This window comes from Ornithorhynchus anatinus, chromosome 9, assembly GCF_004115215.2.
Source record: "Ornithorhynchus anatinus isolate Pmale09 chromosome 9, mOrnAna1.pri.v4, whole genome shotgun sequence".
NCBI classification, from domain to species: domain Eukaryota; kingdom Metazoa; phylum Chordata; class Mammalia; order Monotremata; family Ornithorhynchidae; genus Ornithorhynchus; species Ornithorhynchus anatinus.
The window spans coordinates 23,363,702-23,382,158 of NC_041736.1; the positions used below are offsets into that span (position 1 = coordinate 23,363,702).

An 18,457-nucleotide genomic window follows, 5' to 3' on the forward strand; every position below is an offset into this window, starting at 1 on the left:
CATCTGAGTTTGGATGTCATGAGACTAGAAAGTATGGAAGAGATGGAGAGATCTGATGGAATGTCTTCAAGCCAGCAGTCAGGAGTTTCTGTTTGGCGTGGTCAGGAATCGGGTAGCCATGGAAGCTTTTTGTGGTGCGACGTATGTGGAGCTAGGCTTTAGAAAAGTGACCCCGGCGGCAAAGTGAACAGTCGTTTGTTGTATCATTCTCTCCCAACTGCTCAGTACAGTGTTCTGCACACAGTAATTGCTCAGTAAGTACCATCGATCGATTGATTGACGAGAACGGAGAGATTGGAGGCAGGGAGACCCATGAGGAGGCTGATTCCAGGAGTGGATAGGGTACGAGCCTCCGAGTCAGAAAGACCTGAGTTCTAATCCTTGGTGTGCCACTTGGATGCTGCAGCATGGCTTAGTGGTAAGAGCTTGGGTTGAGAGGAAGTGTGGGTCTAGGAAACTTGAAGGGAGAAGCTGTGAGTAATAATCAGGTTTTCTGCACATAGAAAAGGCTCGGTAAATGTCACTGATTGATTATGACTTTGGTTGCATTCTGAAAGGTATATATGACTTTAACATTTTCAGGACGTAACCCAACGTGGAATATCGTATAATGTTGTAAAAATAACAGTCGTAAAGACATGATTTAAGGGTATGAGGAATGTGCCCAAAATTTCAAAACATAATCTTTGCTGAGAAATCAAATTTGTTTGGTTCTTCGTAATTTTCTTAGCTAGGACTGAAATTGCAAATTAGATTAGAAATGCACGTAGTAATAAAAAGCTTAGAAATATGGTTTTCTTTATTCTAGTTTCTCAACTCCTTGGATTCTAAAGAAATATATTTGGAAATAATGAAGCACCTTCCAGATTTTGAATTGATTTCTGCGGGCTCATTCGAGGTAATTTACGATATTATTAGATAATAAATGTACTAATGTATTTCATGTCAGAGTAAGTTAAATTAATCATTTAGACCTCTACAAATTCAGAATTTAGGAAATTTAGGTAATACCACTTTCCCCTTTGATGCCAAAGGAAGATACCCTGTTTACTCGCATAATTGCCTCACTTTTTGTATAATTTCTATGGCTCCTATGTGAGGAATTGAGTCTAACCGGAGGGGAGCGGGAGAAAAACACTGGAGGAAAGGAGGGGAGGAAAAAGAGAAAGAAAGGAAGGCACTTGAGACCGATGCTCGAACTTCTGTTTGCACTCTCCCAAGAGCTGCATACACCAGACACTCATTGAATTAAAGTGATGCCCAGACCTCTCCTGTTCCTGTCGTGGCCAGCACGGAAGCCTGGTCTGCAGCATTAGCACATTCTGACTCTTCTCTTCCTATCCCAGCAAGACCATTCTTTCTCATTGCTTATGGTTATCGGTCCATGATATAAATAATCTTCTATTCACTCAGAAATTGAGAGGGAGGGATTTAGGTGGGAGAGGCAATTATAGCAGTAATTATAGTTGCTTTTATATGAAGGATGGAGCTTACAAACCGACAGCGGGTTAACACAACTTCAGGGAACCAGCAGATAAGAATGTCCAGAGGTTAGAGACAATCAGTAGAGGCAAAGAGACAAAACAAAATCATTTTACACCGTACCCTCTGGAATGACAGACCAATTAAAAGGACTCAGAAGGAAATGGAAATAAGCACACCCCCTTTGCAATTATTTATTTTCGCTAGTTCCTGCCTGATGCTCCTTTAAGTCCAAATGTATAAGATTTTGCCGTTCCTGTAGGGTGTCCACCATTTAGAGAGTTTGCCCACTAAAATAGACTGGAAGCCTTTAATGCGTAATTTTCAGAAATATTGGCTTATTCTAAATCCTTAGCGAGAGGTCCTCTTTAAGTTAATAATAATGGTGCCGATCTGCCGAGCACCGTCCTGTGCACTGGGGTAGATACAAGGGAGTCAGGTCCCCCGTGGGGCTCACAGTCTTAATCCCCATTTTAGAATTGAGGAAACTGAAGCCCAGAGAAGTAAAGCGACTTGCCTAAGGCCCCAGCAGGCATGTGGCAGAGCCGCGGTTAGAACACACGTCCTCTGATAGCTACATATTAGTCAAGACGATATGTGGTCCCGGCCAGGCTATCAAGACACTTCTGAAGAGTGAGGATAGTCTCTGCCTCAGCATAAGAAGGGAATTCTGCCTAGATAGCAATGGCATTTCAATATCTTTTCAAACAGTGGTATTCATCCAGGGTCATACTAAGCGCTTGGGAGAATTCAAAGTTTCTCCTCAGGACACTGTCTTCTGTCGAAGATGAAGCAATTCCATAGAGCGGATGCAGTTTCAGGAAGATGCAGAGGTTATAAAATCATACAAAATAATTCAGCAGGAATGCACTTGACTCCCTAAATGAAATACCATCCTTTTTCATTAACGTCAACAGTATATGCAATCAGCCTTTTCATTCCAGCGATGCACAGAAGGTGAAGGCAGGAGTTGTTTGATTTTGAAGGTCCCCTGTGGAAACTGGAGAGAAAGAGAAAGATCATTTTTTGAATTCATTTTATTTTTATGGTACTTGTTAAGCGCTTGCTCTGTGCCAAGCACTGTACTAAGCGCTGGGTTGGATACAGATTAAGTTTCTGTCCCACATAGGGCTCACAGTCTTAGTCCCCGTTTTACAGACGAGGTACCCGAGAGGTAAAATAATTTGCCCACGGTCACACCCAGCAGAAGAGCAGTGGAGCTGGGATTAGAACACAGGTCCTTCTGTCTCCCAGCCCATGTTCTATCCAAGGGTCCGTGCTGCTTCTCTATTGGACTCCTCTTCCTATAGCTATAAGCTAAGGAACAGAGAAAAAACAGGCAAAACTAAAATCTCGTCATCCATCTGCTATTAAGTGCTCCACTTGTTGTATAGAGAGCGCTGGGAGAGAGTACACAGGTTGGAATTAGACACGGTCCCCTGTCCCTCAGGGGGCTCACAGCCTCCAAGATTAGCAACCCTTTGGAAAGAGATGACCCCTACCCTCAACTAGAAGCTAGTTATATTTGCTTAGGATCGTAATTTGTTGAGAACCTCAGGGGTTTGCAACTAATCTGTGCGGTCGTTAGCCCTCCAGAATGAATGAGTAAAAACGGAGGAATCTCCAACCTCCTCACTGTACTTCGATCTCGTCTATCTCGCCACCCGCCTCTCGCCCCCGTCCTCCCTCTGGCCTGGAAACACCCTCCCTCATATCCGACCGACGGTTGCCCTCCTCCCTTTCAAAACCTTATTGAAGGCACGACCCCTCCAAGAGGTCTTCCCTGACTAAGCCGTCTTCTCCTTTTCTTCAGCTCCCTTCTGCATCCCCTTGACTGGCTCCCTTTATTCCTCCCCGCTCCACTTCCAGTCCCACAGCACTTATTCATTCATTCAATAGTAATTATTGAGCGCTTACTATGTGCAGAGCACTGTACTAAGCACTTGGAATGTACAAATCGGTAGCAAATAGAGACAGTCCCTGCCCTTTGACGGGCACTTATGTACATATCTGTCAATTTTTCTATTAATGTCTGTCTCCCCTTCTAGACTATAAGCTCGTTATAGGTGGGGAATGTGTCTGTTACACTGTAATTAATTAATGTTGGTATTTGTTAAGTGCTTACTATGTGCAGAGCACTGTTCTAAGCGCTGGGGTAGACACAGGGGAATCAGGTTGTCCCACCTGGGGCTCACAGTCTTAATCCCCATTTTACAGGTGAGGGAACTGAGGCACAGAGAAGTTAAGTGACTCGCCCACAGTCACACAGCTGACAAGTGGCAGAGCTGGGATTCGCACTCATGAGCCCTGACTCCAAAGCCCGTGCTCTTTCCACTGCGCCACTCTGCTTCTCGCTGTAATCTCCCAATCTCGCTGTAATCTCCCAAGCACTTAGTACAGTGGTCTGCACAGAGTATTCGCTCAAGAAATACGATTTAACAGTTTAATCCCATGAATAAACTAACAAATAGGGTTTCTAGGTTTGCATAAACAGAACTTGTTTTCCTCCCCCCTTTTAAGGATCGTCTGGCCCACCACAGATGGCTGCTTTTCTTTCAATTTGGCCAAAGTGAAAATTCAGATGGTCACGAGTTAAAAAAACTGAAAAATCTCCTGAGAAAAGAGCACATTCAGGTAAGAATACTTACGAAAATATTTATATATTTAGTCTCGTGGTGAATCTCTTTTAGAGAAGTTGTTACCTGACGATCTTAGAGGATATGCCTGCAAAGTTTGTGTGCATGCGTGTGTGTTTAAGGGTGTGTTTCCTGCATAGCAATTAAAAGAAACTGCAGACGCCATTTGAAGTTTCTTTATTTGGAATTCTTTTGAAGCTGACTTTGACTAAACTTTGACTATTAGATGTGAAAGAATCAGTTCTAGAGTGGAGAGGGGAAATTCACTCTATAAATAAGGTATTACGTATGTGCTTGATTTATCCCAATCTGAGAGATGTTTCCATTTTTGAGGTAAAAAAAAAAAATCGGCGACTATACCTTTTGGGTCATTTAGAATACCTCTTAGCAAAGGTGAAGAGAAGACTTTCTCCAAAATAAAATCAACCTTCACTCTCTCCTTAGGTTGGGAAGTTTGACTGCCTTTCTGCCCCAGATATTTGCAGTAATCTCTATGTTCATCAGCCATGTCTAGCAGTATTTAAAGGAAAAGGAACTGAAGATTATGAAATTCATCATGGTAAAACGAGAATATAGATGTTAAACTTAACTTTGTTTTAGAGGATTTTTCACCCTAAATCCTAATAACGTGAATCAGAAATGTTAGTCTGTACATAATTCATTGATCTTCTTCGCTGGTGTTCCTTTTTGTCTTGCTTTTTCCTTAACATTTTTGCCACCGTTTTTTTTACAAGTTTCTTTAGCACCTCACGGTCAGACATTACTTTGCCATTGCTTTTGGCCAATCCTTAGAGCAGTAATGTTCTGCGAAAAATTATTGATCCCCAGTCAGATTCTTTTCTCGTGTTTTCAATTCATCCTTTTTCCTTTATTATGAGACTTAGATCTCTCCGTATTTATATAGCGATATTAATGTGGTATTTGTTGAGCGCTTACTATGTACCCGACGCTATTCTACGTTCCGCTTGGGTAGATACAAGATAGTCAGGTCAGACACAAGTCCCTGACCCACATCGGGCTCGCAGTCTAAGTAGGAGGGAGAACAGTCATTGAATCCCCGTTTGACAGATGAGGAAACTGAGACACATAAATTTAAGTGACTTGCCCAAGGTTACTCAGCAGGCATAGCAGGGACTAGAACCTAGGTTCCCTGACTCCCATGCCCATAATAATAATAGTAACTGTGATATTTGTTAAACTCTTTCTATATGCCAAGCACTGAACTAAGCTTTGGGGTAGATATAAGCTAAACAGGTCCCACATGGGGCTCCCAGCCTAAGTAGGAGGGAGAACAGGTATTGAATGCCCATTTTATTCCCATTTTGCTGATGAGGGGATTGAGGCACAGGCAGGTTAAGTGCCCAAGGTCACTCAGCAGAGAAGTGGTGGAGCCGGGATTAGAGCCTAGGTCCCTCTGACTCCCAGGCCCAGGCACTTTCCTCAAGACCACACTGCTTTTTAAAGCCATAGTAAACGTAGTTTGGAGTGTCCTTTATGTCACTAGCCACAGACTAGGTATTATTTCTGCCACTCAACATGCCGTGTCTATCATTGTGGTGTATCCTTGGCTGCAGTTTTGAGGTCTCCTCTCGTGGTTCTTTCGTTTCAGCACCTTTTCATCCATTCAGTCAGTGGACCTTGTTGAGATCCAGCACTGAATTCTTTTTTTTCATGGTATTCGTGAAGTGCTTACTCTGTTCCAGGCACTGTACTAAGCACTGGGGTAGATGCAGTCTAATCAGGTTGGACACTGTCCTTGTCCTACTTTGGGGCTCACAGTATAAATCCCCATTTTACAGATGAGGTACCTGAGGCACAGAGATGTCAAGTGACTTGCCCACCGTCACGAAGCAGACATGTGGCAGAGGCAGGATTCGAACCCAGATCCTTCTGACTCCCGGGCCTGTGTCTTTCCACTAGGCAATGCCGCTTCTCCGAATTGAGGGCTGGAGAAGAGTTCATTGGATGATAGCACAGAAACGGTTCCAAATGATCCCTTGGCTATATTATATTAACCTTAGGATATTTACAGTTGACAGTTACTTGGGACATTTTGATACTTTTGAATTTTCAGCTTCGTCCATAGCGTATAACCTTTAGTTCTCTCGTCAAGCAGAGGAGTTAAAGCTGACTCCGTCAGCATACAGTCTAGGATTCTGGGTAGGAGAATATATGGCATTCTCCGATTAGACTTCGTGATTGTTAATCAGTGGATTAAGAGGTGCTTCTTACGCATAATTGCTTGTGTGTGGCCCGGAGCCTAAATCTAATATTCATTGGAGTGCCATTCTGTTTTTTCTTTTCTCTTCATTTAAAAAGTTAAAAGCAAAACAGCTTGCCCTCATCTTTTCATGGAATTAATGGTTAGCGTCAAAAAAATAAAAAAAAAAAACACGGAGTGGGCAATTTTATAATGGTACATTTATAATTGTGGCTTTTTTTCTTCCAAAGGAAAGAACATTCTATATGATGTTCTTGCATTTGCCAAAGAGAGTGTCAACTCTCATGTTATTACACTTGGGCCTCAGAATTTTCCTGGGAAGGAAAAAGAGCCATGGCTGGTGGATTTTTTTGCTCCTGTAAGTATACCATCATTCAATTTCATTTCTTTGCAGGAAAAGAAAACACCTTATTTAAAATGTCTGTAGAATCTCTTCCTCCTCCCGCCACAGATAAAGAAGGATTTATTGTAAAGCTTTCATTCATTCATTCAATTCATTCAATAGTATTTATTGAGCGCTTACTATGTGCAGAGCACTGTACTAAGCGCTTGGAATGAACAAGTCGGCAACAGATAGAGACAGTCCCTGCCGTTTGACGGGCTTACGGTCTAATCGGGGGAGACGGACAGACGAGAACGATGGCAATAAAATCGAGGGGAAGAACATCTCGTAAAAACAATGGCAACTAAATAGAATCAAGGTGATGTTCATTTCATTAACAAAATAAATAGGGTAATGAAAATATATACAGTTGAGCGGACGAGTACGGTGCTGAGGGGATAGGAAGGGAGAGGGGGAGGAGCGGAGGGAAATGGGGGGAAAAGAGGGTTAAGCTGCGGAGAGGTGAAGGGGGGGTGGTAGAGGGAGTAGAGGGAGAAGAGGAGCTCACAAACTCCTTAGTCTTTTTCTAAGCGCTAACTATGTGCTAGGCACTGTAATATATGCTGGGGTAGGAGGGGGAACTGGCATCAAATCTCCTTTTTAACAGATAGGGAAACGGAGATACGTAAAAATGAAGTGGCTGCCCAAGGTCACTCAGCAGGCCAGTAGCAGACCTGGGATAGAGAAGCGGCATGGCTCAGTGAAAAGAGTCCGGGCTTGGGAGTCTGAGGTCATGGGTTCGAATCCTGGCTCTGCCACTTGTCAGCTCTGTGACTGTGGGCAAGTCACTTAACTTCTCGGTGCCTCAGTTACCTCATCTGTAAAATGGGGATGAAGACTGTGAGCCTCATGTGGGACAACCTGATTACCCCCTATCTACCCTAGTGCTTAGAACAGTGCTCTGCACATAGAAAGCTCTTAACAAATGCCAACATTATTATTATTATTATGTAGATCCCAGGTCCTCTGACTCCCAGGCCCATGCTCTTTCCACAAGGCCTCACTACCTTTTAAAGCCATACTAACCATTGAACTTAGCGGCATCCTTTATGTCAGCAGCCTGACCTGAAGTAGACGACACCTCCTCAGATTTTGGTCTTCCCCTCAAGCGAACCTGGCGATTCACGTGCCTTAAAGGAGTAAATGAAATAATTTCCCGCTCTCCGCAAATTTAGCCAGGCGCCGATTGTTACCAGAGTTGAAATTCGATTTGTTCGAGGTAGTTATCGGTCTGTTTTTCCTCCCAAGTGGTGCCCTCCGTGTCGAGCCCTGTTGCCGGAGTTGAGGAAGGCATCCAAGCACCTGAACGGACAGCTGAAATTCGGCACTCTAGATTGCACGGTGCATGAGGGATTGTGCAACATGGTAAGACGATGACTTTGTCTAATCATCCTTCTTCCAGTAGAGGTAACCCACTGGAGAGAAGTAAAGGAGATTTAGAAGATTGGAAATCTTAAAGAAATGGTCTGTGGGGGGAGGTCGACAATTAGGATTCATTGAGACGCACTGGGTGCAGATACTAAAATATTTGTCTTTTCTGATTTAAGCATAAATGAATATGCATTCATTCGTATTACTTTGTAGTTATTGAGTGCTTACGGGGTGCAAAGCACTATACTAAACACTCGAGCATTGTACCCTTAGAAACGGAGGAACCCAGCACTTCCGTTTCAGTTCCACGCTGTAAGAGGCAAGTGTGGGATCCAATATAACCACCGTGAAGAACGCGTGTCATTTCAAAATGGGTGGACAACAGATCCTGAAGGAATGTAGTGGAAAAGGAGTCACCAACAACTAGATTTCCCGATCAACTCTTGCCTTGCTAGCGGGGCAGCTAAATGGACGCTTGAAGTCTGCTCTTGGGTTCACTCTCTATGCTTTCAGCTGCACCCCATCTTCCTCCAGTGTTGGGAGAGGATCCTCTTGGTCCTGCCTCAAGTTTGGAAGCCCTTTCACTCTCCAGGTTTTTGATTTCCTCCTGAATGGGGCAACAGCAGGCCGCTTAAGCACCCGTAGACCAGGTTAACTCGTGAAACCAGTCTCTCCCATTGCTCAGTCTGGCTCCTGGTCACCAGGAAGTGGTCGTTGATTCCATTGTATTGGTTTTGGGAGGTGGATTTGGAATCTTGACCTAAGTTGAGGGGGTTGTAAACGTGTTCCAAGCAATTCATGTTTGAAGAAATGATCTTCGCCTTTTCCCATGTCTTTCAATAGTATAATATTCGGGCCTATCCAACAACGGTGGTGTTCAACCAGTCCAACATTCATGAGTATGAAGGACATCATTCAGCCGAACAGATCTTGGAGTTCGTGGAGGTATTTGAAACCACAGTTACTGACTTGTGTCCCCTATTTGTGTAGGTGATGGGAGACGTACTGTGGAAATATTTAGTAATGCAGTGATCGTCCCATTTCCACTGAAACATTACCCTATTATACCTAGGAAAGAAGATATGGTTTTCCACCTTCCTAATAATTATTTCTGGAATAATAATGATGGTATTTGTTAAGCGCTTACTATGTGGCAGGCATTGTTCTAAGCGCTGGGATACTGTGGGGCCGCAGATCTGTCCCTTTTTCTTCTTCACCCCTTCTATGTCCCTCTCCTTTCTTCTTATTTTTGTCCTCTTTCTTCTTCTCATTGGCCTAGCCCTACTACCTGTTTTTCTTTTTATCGTGGATGAGAAAGTAATAGATTAATTTTCTTCCCCCGCCAGATGCTACGAGGTTTGGGAATAGTGTAGACTAAAGAGTGGTGATATTCAGGTGCTTTCTATGTGTCTAGCACTGTACTAAGCACTGTGGTAAATACGACACAACCGAGTCGGAGGCAGTCCCTGTCCCACGTTGGGCTCGCAGTCTAAGTAAGGGGGATTAGCGGATCCCTGTTTTACAGAGAAGGAAACTGAGACACAGAGACATTAAGTGACTTGACCAAGGTCATTCAGCAGGGAAGTGGCAAGGTATGGATTAGAACCCAGGTCCTTCTGACTCCCGGGCCTGCCTCTTTCCACTGGGCCATTCGTCTTCCCCGGTCCTAACATTTGGGGATTTTTTTTGTCCTTCTGTCTGAGAGTTTTTCTCTTCGTCCCAGCTGTAATCTAACAAGTGCCAGGGCCGACGGTGTTACTTGCCTGTGTTACCGTAACGTGAACACTGTTTTCTTGCTCTTCCGTAGGATCTCATGAACCCTTCCGTGGTCTCGCTGACACCAGAGTCCTTCGTTGAACTAGTGAAGCGGAGAAAGCGGGATGAAATGTGGCTGGTGGATTTCTACGCCCCGTGGTGTGGGCCCTGCCAGGCTCTAATGCCCGAGTGGAAGAGGATGGCCCGGGTACAGTGAAAGCTTGTCCACTATTTCGCTTTTGGCTTCGTTAAGAGTAACTCGGCACATACTGTATTTTGGAACTCTGTTGTCTCTCCCTTACCCCTGATGACCTCACCAGTTATTTTGGGGAGGTCAGCATGAGAAGCAGCGTGGCCTAGTGGATCAAGCCCGGTCCTGGGGGTCAGGAGGACCTAGGTTCTAATCCCAGCCCTGCCACTTGCCTGCTGTGTGACCTCGGGCAAGTCTCGGGGCCTCAGTGGCCTCATCTGTAAAATGGGGGTGAAGGCTGTATGCCCCATGTAGGACAGGGACCGTGTCCGAAATTGATTATTTTGTATCTTCTTCAGTGTTTAGAACAGCGCCTGGCACAGAGTAAGCGCTTAATAAATACCATTAAAAAAGTTGAAACCAGCATGTGTGAGCTCTAAAATCGCCCTCCTTCACCCCAGCCAACCTCCCCAACTCCATCTTACCCTTCCAGACATCCGGTCACCTTTCCCAGCTGGAGTTTAATCTCCCATGTTTTGGGATAGATACATTCAGTTCTCTGAGGGTCCAAAAGAACAGATAGCACTCCCATATTGTGTTTTAGTTCACCCTTGCCCTGCAGGATTTTGGGCATGTGAACTTTATAAACTTTTCAAAATATGGGGGAGACAGGCTTTTATCAGTGAGAAATTTCACAGGTGAACGCCTTCCTCACAGTTCTGTGTATCTATGCTTATAATGTAAAATAAATTTTGTATATAACGGTTCTAAACAAAACTTCCTGTTGAATGATGTCAGGAACTACTCCAAGTATAGTTTGCCTTCTGGATACTTCCCAGGTAAAAATCAGTGCTCTTTGTGGCCTGACTTTAGTCTCAATCTGCCTTTTTCCCTCAGATGATAAATGGACTGATCAATGTCGGCAGTGTGGACTGCCAGAAACATTACTCCTTGTGTCATGAAGAAAACGTCCAGGGGTATCCTGAGATAAGACTGTTCCCTCAAAAATCAAATACAGCTCATCGATACTAGTAAGTCTTTGACTGAGTATCTGGGAAATTATTTTGAATTCAGGCTTTATAAATTGGCCTTTTATGTGATATTAAGTCATTACACAAATTTTGATTTTACCTAGTTTCTGCACGTGGAGATAATATATTTTTTCATCTTTTATAGTAGCTACAATGGCTGGCATAGGGATGCATATTCTCTAAGAGGTTGGGCCCTCGGGTAAGCTCTTCTTAAAAATTGTTTTCCATAAAGCTGTCCCAGAGTCATCACCTTTGTTTCATGTTTAATTTTTTCATTCAAATCATGGAAATTGAATGGAAGTTAATGCCACCTAATTATTTTCCTCTAGGACTTTGTGTTGGAGGAAGATAGTGTTATAAAAACCATTGATGGCTTGAATACACCACCATGAATGGTTTTGGGGGGTACAAATTCCCATCAGTATTAGGTATTTTGTATTTATAGCGACACTCAGTAAATGTTATTTTACAGTATTAAATGCAAAATGTAAAAATGAAAAGGCCAAAGGGTGAGGCAGCTCTATAGTCTAATCAAACGATGGTATTTATCGAGCACTTCCTTTGTGCAGAGGAGTATACTAAAGCACTCGGGAGAGTACAGTACCACCGAGTCGGAAGACGTGTTCCACGCCCACAAGTCGACAGCCTAGTGGGGAAGCCAGACATTGAAATAAATTACGGAAAAGTAAATAGTTGCGGTGGGGTGGATATCACATGCTTAAAGGGTACAGATCCAAGTATACACGGATGACCCAGAAGGGAAAAGAGAGTAGGGGAAGTGAGGACTTGGGGAAGGCCTCCTGGAAGAGATGTGATCTTCATAAGGCTTTGATGGTGGGGAGAGTGGTGGTCGGTCAGACGTGGAGGAGGAGAGAGTTCCAGGCCAGAGAGAGGAAGTGGACGAAGCCATGGCAGCGTGATAGAGGACATCAGCGGCGTTATATAAAAGTCTCGGCCTTAGGCGTAAATCTTGGGACCCGCCTTCTCCCGTTTTGATCACGTTGTCTCTTACTCTCCAAACTACTTAGGACGGTGCTCTACACATAGTAAGCGCTCAGTAAGTGCCATTGTTGTTTTATTCATTCATCCAGTCAGCCGTATTTATTGAGGCTTACTGTGTGCAGAGCACCGTACTCAGCATGTATTTATGAAAGCTGAATAGTAAAAATTGTATTTTGGGTTTATAAAGAACTTAAAAAACACTCAAAGCATTCGTTACTAACAAGAGGGGGGCGGACTACGTTATTCCTAAGTCACCATTGGCTTTTTAAAATGTGTTGAAGACTCAAGTCTTGCGTGGCTAATAGATGGTTTGGGTATCTGGCTGCAGATATTTGCCTCAAGTGTCCATAGAACTGACACCGCAGACCTTCAACGAAAAAGTCTTACAAGGAAAAGATCATTGGGTCGTGGATTTCTACGCTCCGTGGTGTGGACCTTGCAAAAACTTTGCTCCAGAATTTGAGCTACTAGCCAGGGTAAGAGTAATTTTATGTCGTAAAATTAAGTTGTGTTGCATATATATTCAGAACCGTATTATAGCAGAGAGAGAGATTTTCAGGAAACTAAAGATGTATTTCTGATTTACAGAGCTCATGCTTTCTGGAATAATCTGTAAACTTTATGGCTAACGTGAGAACTATCTGAAAGACCTCAGAGGTTCTTCTTGAAACGTTTTAAACGTAAAAAATGAGAGGTGCGATCTTTCAGAGAGTGACAGATATTTTTATAGACATAAATTCATCTCACTTTACGCTGGGACTGTGTTCTGAGAAAAGGCAGGGTAACATGAATACCATGTTAATAAACTATTCTGGAGCAAAGAAAATAAAATGGCTATTTGTATAAAAAGAAGCTCAGAAAAGAAAGGGTGCACCGTGCTACATCATAGTCTTCCTTAACATCTCCGTGACATTTGATTGTCAGTCTTATCTGAACCCCAGAATTGGAATTGAAATTGAAGGCTGGGTTTTAGAGTCCAGAAGTCATTTTGTTTCCCCTAAGTGTGCAACTTTATGCCGCCATTCCTTTCTCGCCACACACAAACCCAGCCAGCGTCACTTTTCATTCATTCAATAGTATTTATTGAGCGCTTACTATGTGCAGAGCACTGTACTAAGCACTTGGGATGAACAAGTCGGCAACAGATAGAGACAGTCCCTGCCGTTTGGCGGGCTTACAGTCTAATCGGGGGAGATGGACAGACACTTGCTTACCATTGTTCATGAGACCCAGGTTCTTCTTTCAGCTCTGCCTCTGCTGGGCTCTTGGGTTATCCTGGGCTGTGAGCCCTATGTGGGACTTGGACTGTGCCCAGTCTGATTAGTTTATGTCTACCCCAACGCCTGGCACATAGTAAGCACGTTAAAAAATACCGGGAAAAAAATGTAAATGCCATCACTGTTGTTATTCCATTTCAAATCGGCTTTACCCAGTGTCGAACACTCTATCACTGTGGCTGCTATGTAATGTAATTAAACTGTGAGTAATCCAGAAGTAAATGGAGATCTCTTGGTGGTAATGAAGGCATTTATTTACTGCACGTTTATTAATGCTGAGGTAAATATGCTAATTACAAAGTGATCAGACTGGATACTGACTCTGTCCCACATGGGTTTCACCCATCTTATCCCCATTTTACAAGTGAGGGAACAGAACCCCAGAGAGATAAAGGGACCTGCCGAAGGTCACCCAGCAGGCCAGAGCTATCCAGAGTTGGGACTAGAACCCCGAACTCCTGGCTTCCAATCTTGAGCTCTTTCCACTTGCTTTCTAAGCCATCTTGCTTGTGTAAAAAAAGAAGCCAGAGAGGCAAAAAAACAAATTGGGCCCCCCCCCCCCCCATGCCAAGGTTGGAAATTCAGGTAAAGCATCTAAATCTTACCCAGAGAAGACAAAAGAGGGGGAATTAACATGTTTTCCCTTCTTTTTAGACTGTTAAAGGGAAAGTGAGAGCTGGAAAAGTGGACTGTCAGGCTCATGGTAATACCTGTCAAAAAGCTGGTGTCAGAGCTTATCCTACTGTTAAATTTTATCCCTACCAGGGAGAAAAGGTAAGTCGATCTGCAACTTTTCAACCACCCCCAACCCCAATAAAGGAAAATGCTTCTCCTTTTGTTTGAAGATTCATCTCCAGTCTCCCCCTCCTGCCTCTCCATCGAACAAAAACTAAAGCCCCAAAAGAGATTCTTAAAATGTTAAATTTTTAAATCACGGACCACCATACTTATTACTTTTCCATCTCATTAGCGGCGTGCGGCATTAAGGATGGAAGGCACGTTGCTCTGTGTGATTTGTTATGCTCAGTGGAGTTTGTTGAGGGTGTGACATAAGAATGATTTGAACAAGAAGAATAACGTGGTGGTAGAGTTATAGAAATTTTAATTCTAACGTTGGAAATACCAAGTTTAATGATGTTCCAAATCTCATGATGTTCAATAAAGGGAAAATTATCCAACAGCAGCAGGAACTCTGTGCTCTCACCAAGAGTTTTGCTCCAGAAACCCTTAAACCGTCCCCCTGCTGAACTGTGCCTTGCACAGTTTGTATCTTCTGAGAGCTAGATGCAAGATTTATTGCTTCTTGAGATGATTTTGACCGTGAATCTTGTAATATTCTGATTTTAGAAAAGCGCCCATGGTGAGCACATAGACAGTAGAGATGCAAAAGACATAGCTAATCTACTGACAGCAAAGTTAGCAGCGTTACAAAGTAAAGGAAAGAAGAAAAGCTCCTCTAGAAACAAGGTAAGAAATGTCGATCCTTTCCCTCGTGTGTGATTTGGGAAAAGTTGCCATCTAGGTGACACAGCCATGTGGCCTAGTGGGAAGAGCACGGGCCTGGGAATCAGGAGCTGGGTTCTAATCCCGGATCTACCACTAACCTGCTGTGTGACCCGGGGCGAGTCACTTCACTTCTCTGTACCTCAGTTCCATCACCTGCAAAATGGGGATTCGGTCAATACCTACCCGCCCTCCTCTTTAGACTGTGAGTCCCCTGTGGGACCTAATTATGATTAGGCTGTAAGCCCGTCAAAGGGCAGGGACTGTATCTGTTACCGATTTGTACATCCCAAGTGCTTAGTACAGTGCTCTGCACATAGTAAGCACTCAATAAATACCATTGAATGAATGAATGAATCTTCCATCCACCCCAGCTCTTAGTACAGTGCTTGGCACATAGTAAGTGCTTAACAAATGCCACAATTATTTTTTATTATCATCATTATTAACACTATTTATGAGATCACTTAGAAGACTTAATTGAAATCAGCTCACCCAAAGCATATCTCTCATTTCACTTTACAGATTGAAGATAGTTGCCGTGGGCCAGTTGTGTTTTGTTTTACTGTGGGGATAAATATTAAGAGTATATCATCTCAAGGCAGGGTGGTGGGCCAGTGGAGGGAGATGACATCAGGAACCAAGATTTTAGGTCCAGTTGAGGGCTGCTGGGTCCAGTTGAGGGCTGCTGGTCAACAGATTGACCTCATCCTAGTCACTTAACATCTCTGTGTCTCTTTCCTCAGCTGTAAAATGTGATTCTAATCCCCAACAAGCTGTTTTGAGGAGAAGATTAGGGAAGAGAAGTGAAAATGCTATTCGGATTTAGTTATTCCAAATAATAAGTGAAATGATCGTGAGTGGTCATGGCAGTACAATATCTACTCCCTCCTTCTTTATTCTTCCGAGATCTATTGTGAAATAAGTGACCCTCCTTGTAGGAAAGCAAATCGTTTCAAATGCAAACCAATAGAGAGTACAGGAATTAATTTGCAGAGGGAGGCGATGTAGTTTCCAGTCGAGAAGCATGAAAGGTTACAGGAGCCCGATGGATGCGTGACCCTCGAAGACGGGAGATTAGAAAGAAGAACTGAAGCGTGCGCTTGAAGGGGAAAAATACCAGTTGGTTTACCATGTAACTTTGTCCCACAGGATGAACTCTAAGCACCGTCGAAGGTGGAGCAAATCCAAAGGAAACCGAAGCTGTGACCTCAGAAGGCAGTGTTTGAATCGACATAGAATGCCACTGCAGTAATAATAGGAAAAAAAAAAATGAAGATTATTTTGGACTCATATTCGCCCTGCCTGCCTCCTCATCACCTTTTGGTGCGGACAGGCTCTGTTTCCACGGCGGGCGGACCACGGACCCATGGAAAATGGACTCTATCGCCAGCGTCCAGCGGCTCACCGGACGGACAAGAGGTTTTAAATCTCCCAACCCCAGGTTTAGGGCTGGTTCGAGGTGAGGCCGCTTGGTTTTCAACCACTCTTTGTTTTACTGAACTTTATTCTTAAACCGCATACTCCATGAGAAAACTACAGGCTCTGTGTGGCGGGAAATACGGATAGCCAGGCTCTGGCTATCGTGCTGCTTGAATTATCTCTCTAAAGTGCAAAGATGCTGTAATCCTTCAATCTCCCCCTTATGGAGCCAGAAGAATTTGTTTTAATGTTTCCCCACGGAAAATGTAGTTCTCTACAGTAGCAGACCCACTCGAAAGAGAACTGATGTAGACACTAGGCATTGAGTTCTTCAGTTTCTTTTGTTTTTTTTTAAACAGGGATTAATCTAAAATTCCAAATTAAAATTCAAAACCTTACCCAAAAGGATTGGGATATTTATTTAAAGGGTACTTGCAGCCCAAAAGTGCAAGAATTCAGCAGTTTGTTGGGGTTTTTTAATATATATATATATATATGTGTGTGGTGTTATGAACTATAGACTTGAATTTGGGGCATCTAGTTTTCACCACTTTTTGGAATTAAATTTTAAATTTTGAATATTATGTGCAAACTGTATTGTCCATTTTGGTTTTACAGTAGCTGGTGCAGTTATTTGGAGTCAATTACCTGTCACTGGGCTGTTTACTGCCAGAATTTTTCAGACTAGTAATACCTCTACGATAGTAGTTTTAGGTTATTTTTGTATACGAGAAGAGAGAGGAGCTGAAACTGTTGAGTTACATGACTTCTTGAACCTACTTCATTTTTGTAAAATGAATCGAGTGCTGTACGCAGTTCACGCAAAAATTGTTTTTATGTCATCGTGCACTACTTACATAGAGTAAAAACCCTGCTAAATTAAACCCCCAAAATCTAGAATTCCCGAAAATGAAGACACAATACTTAGCCCTGGTTTTTCCCTCTCTACTGCCACTGAAGAAAGCCATGTTTTGGTCTAACGTAGGAAACTTTAGAAGCACACTGTGGTTAAATATTCACTTTAGCCCGCAGTAGAGCCCCACACCTCCCAAAATGCATGTTTTTCACGCTCTCTTTTGGCTAGAACACCTTCAAGGGAGTTAGGGAGCGTTCTTACAACACGACCTTCCTTGTTTGATAGAGCTTTGCAAGAAACAGCAATAAACGGGTAAAGTTTTGCTGGACGTGGGCTTTTCCATGGAGGTAACCCCAGCATTTTGAGAAAACGGGGAGTATTTAGAGATAGTGGAAATTTCAGGATGAAGGAGTGTAAGAAGCAGAGACGCAGAGCATTTCTGTCAACCCAGGTTGCTCTGCATAGGACAAGAAGAAACAAAGACAAGATGAAAGGAAACATACACCTGCAGAAACTTTATGTGAGATTATTTTAGAATTGAGATTTTTCGTGAATTCAGGCTGGACTTCCATATTCCCCACTTCAATTTAAATGAGTCAGTGCTATTGAATATGTGCCAAGCACTGTATGAAGTGCTTGGGAAAGTATGAAAGAAGAGAGTCGATAGGCACGATCCCTTTATATCAAGTTTTTAAAAAATGATTTAATACTTTCTACACTGTCTCTCCAGTAGCTTGATAGAGACACAAAGAGAGCATTTTTTCTACAATAAAGTAATGAAAATGAAATGGCTCACCCAATTCAAAAGTGCAGGGATCACATTCTTGCAGAATTCTTCGTGAGGAAAATTGCCCTTGTCATCCTCCCTTCCGCTAACCGCGCACAGTCATTTCTTTCCGCCTTCTATCCCGGCTGCGTCCAGACCTCCGCCGTTGTCAGACGGGAACGTTTCCTCATTCTCCCGTCGCGATCAGTCGGAAACACCAAGTTTAAACATGCCTTCTGGCAGAACTCAGTGAAGAAGAATAATAGCGATAAAAGTAATAATTACTATGGCATTTGTTAACCGCTTAGGTGCCAAGCACCGTTCCGAGCTCTGGGGTAGATACAAGGTAATCAGGATGGACATAGTCCCTGTCCTACGTGGGGATCACAGTCTTAATCCCCATTTTACAGATGAGGTAACTGAAGCACAGAAAAGTTAAGTGATTTGCCCAAGGTCACCCAGCAGACAGGTGGCGGAGTCGGCATTAAGAATCCACATCCGCTGACTGCCAAGATCACGCTCCGGCCGCTAGGCCACGCCGCTTCCCCGAATCTAGCCTTTTT

General features: G+C 43.3%; 1 protein-coding gene across 1 annotated transcript in view; it reads left to right on the forward strand.

The window, feature by feature from the left end:
* DNAJC10 (DnaJ heat shock protein family (Hsp40) member C10) overlaps positions 1 to 16,856 on the forward strand; it is a 36,502-nt gene extending 19,646 nt beyond the window's left edge. The window contains exons 11-23 of the mRNA XM_029072115.2: positions 809 to 898; positions 4,003 to 4,116; positions 4,563 to 4,677; positions 6,570 to 6,697; positions 7,970 to 8,086; positions 8,936 to 9,037; positions 9,900 to 10,055; positions 10,935 to 11,068; positions 11,214 to 11,267; positions 12,399 to 12,546; positions 14,002 to 14,121; positions 14,695 to 14,814; positions 16,003 to 16,856. Coding sequence (XP_028927948.1) covers positions 809 to 898; positions 4,003 to 4,116; positions 4,563 to 4,677; positions 6,570 to 6,697; positions 7,970 to 8,086; positions 8,936 to 9,037; positions 9,900 to 10,055; positions 10,935 to 11,068; positions 11,214 to 11,267; positions 12,399 to 12,546; positions 14,002 to 14,121; positions 14,695 to 14,814; positions 16,003 to 16,014 — 1,410 coding nt within the window. The 3' untranslated portion in view covers positions 16,015 to 16,856. The remainder of the gene's footprint in view (positions 1 to 808; positions 899 to 4,002; positions 4,117 to 4,562; positions 4,678 to 6,569; positions 6,698 to 7,969; positions 8,087 to 8,935; positions 9,038 to 9,899; positions 10,056 to 10,934; positions 11,069 to 11,213; positions 11,268 to 12,398; positions 12,547 to 14,001; positions 14,122 to 14,694; positions 14,815 to 16,002) is intronic.
* The last annotated feature ends 1,601 nt before the right edge of the window (positions 16,857 to 18,457 follow it).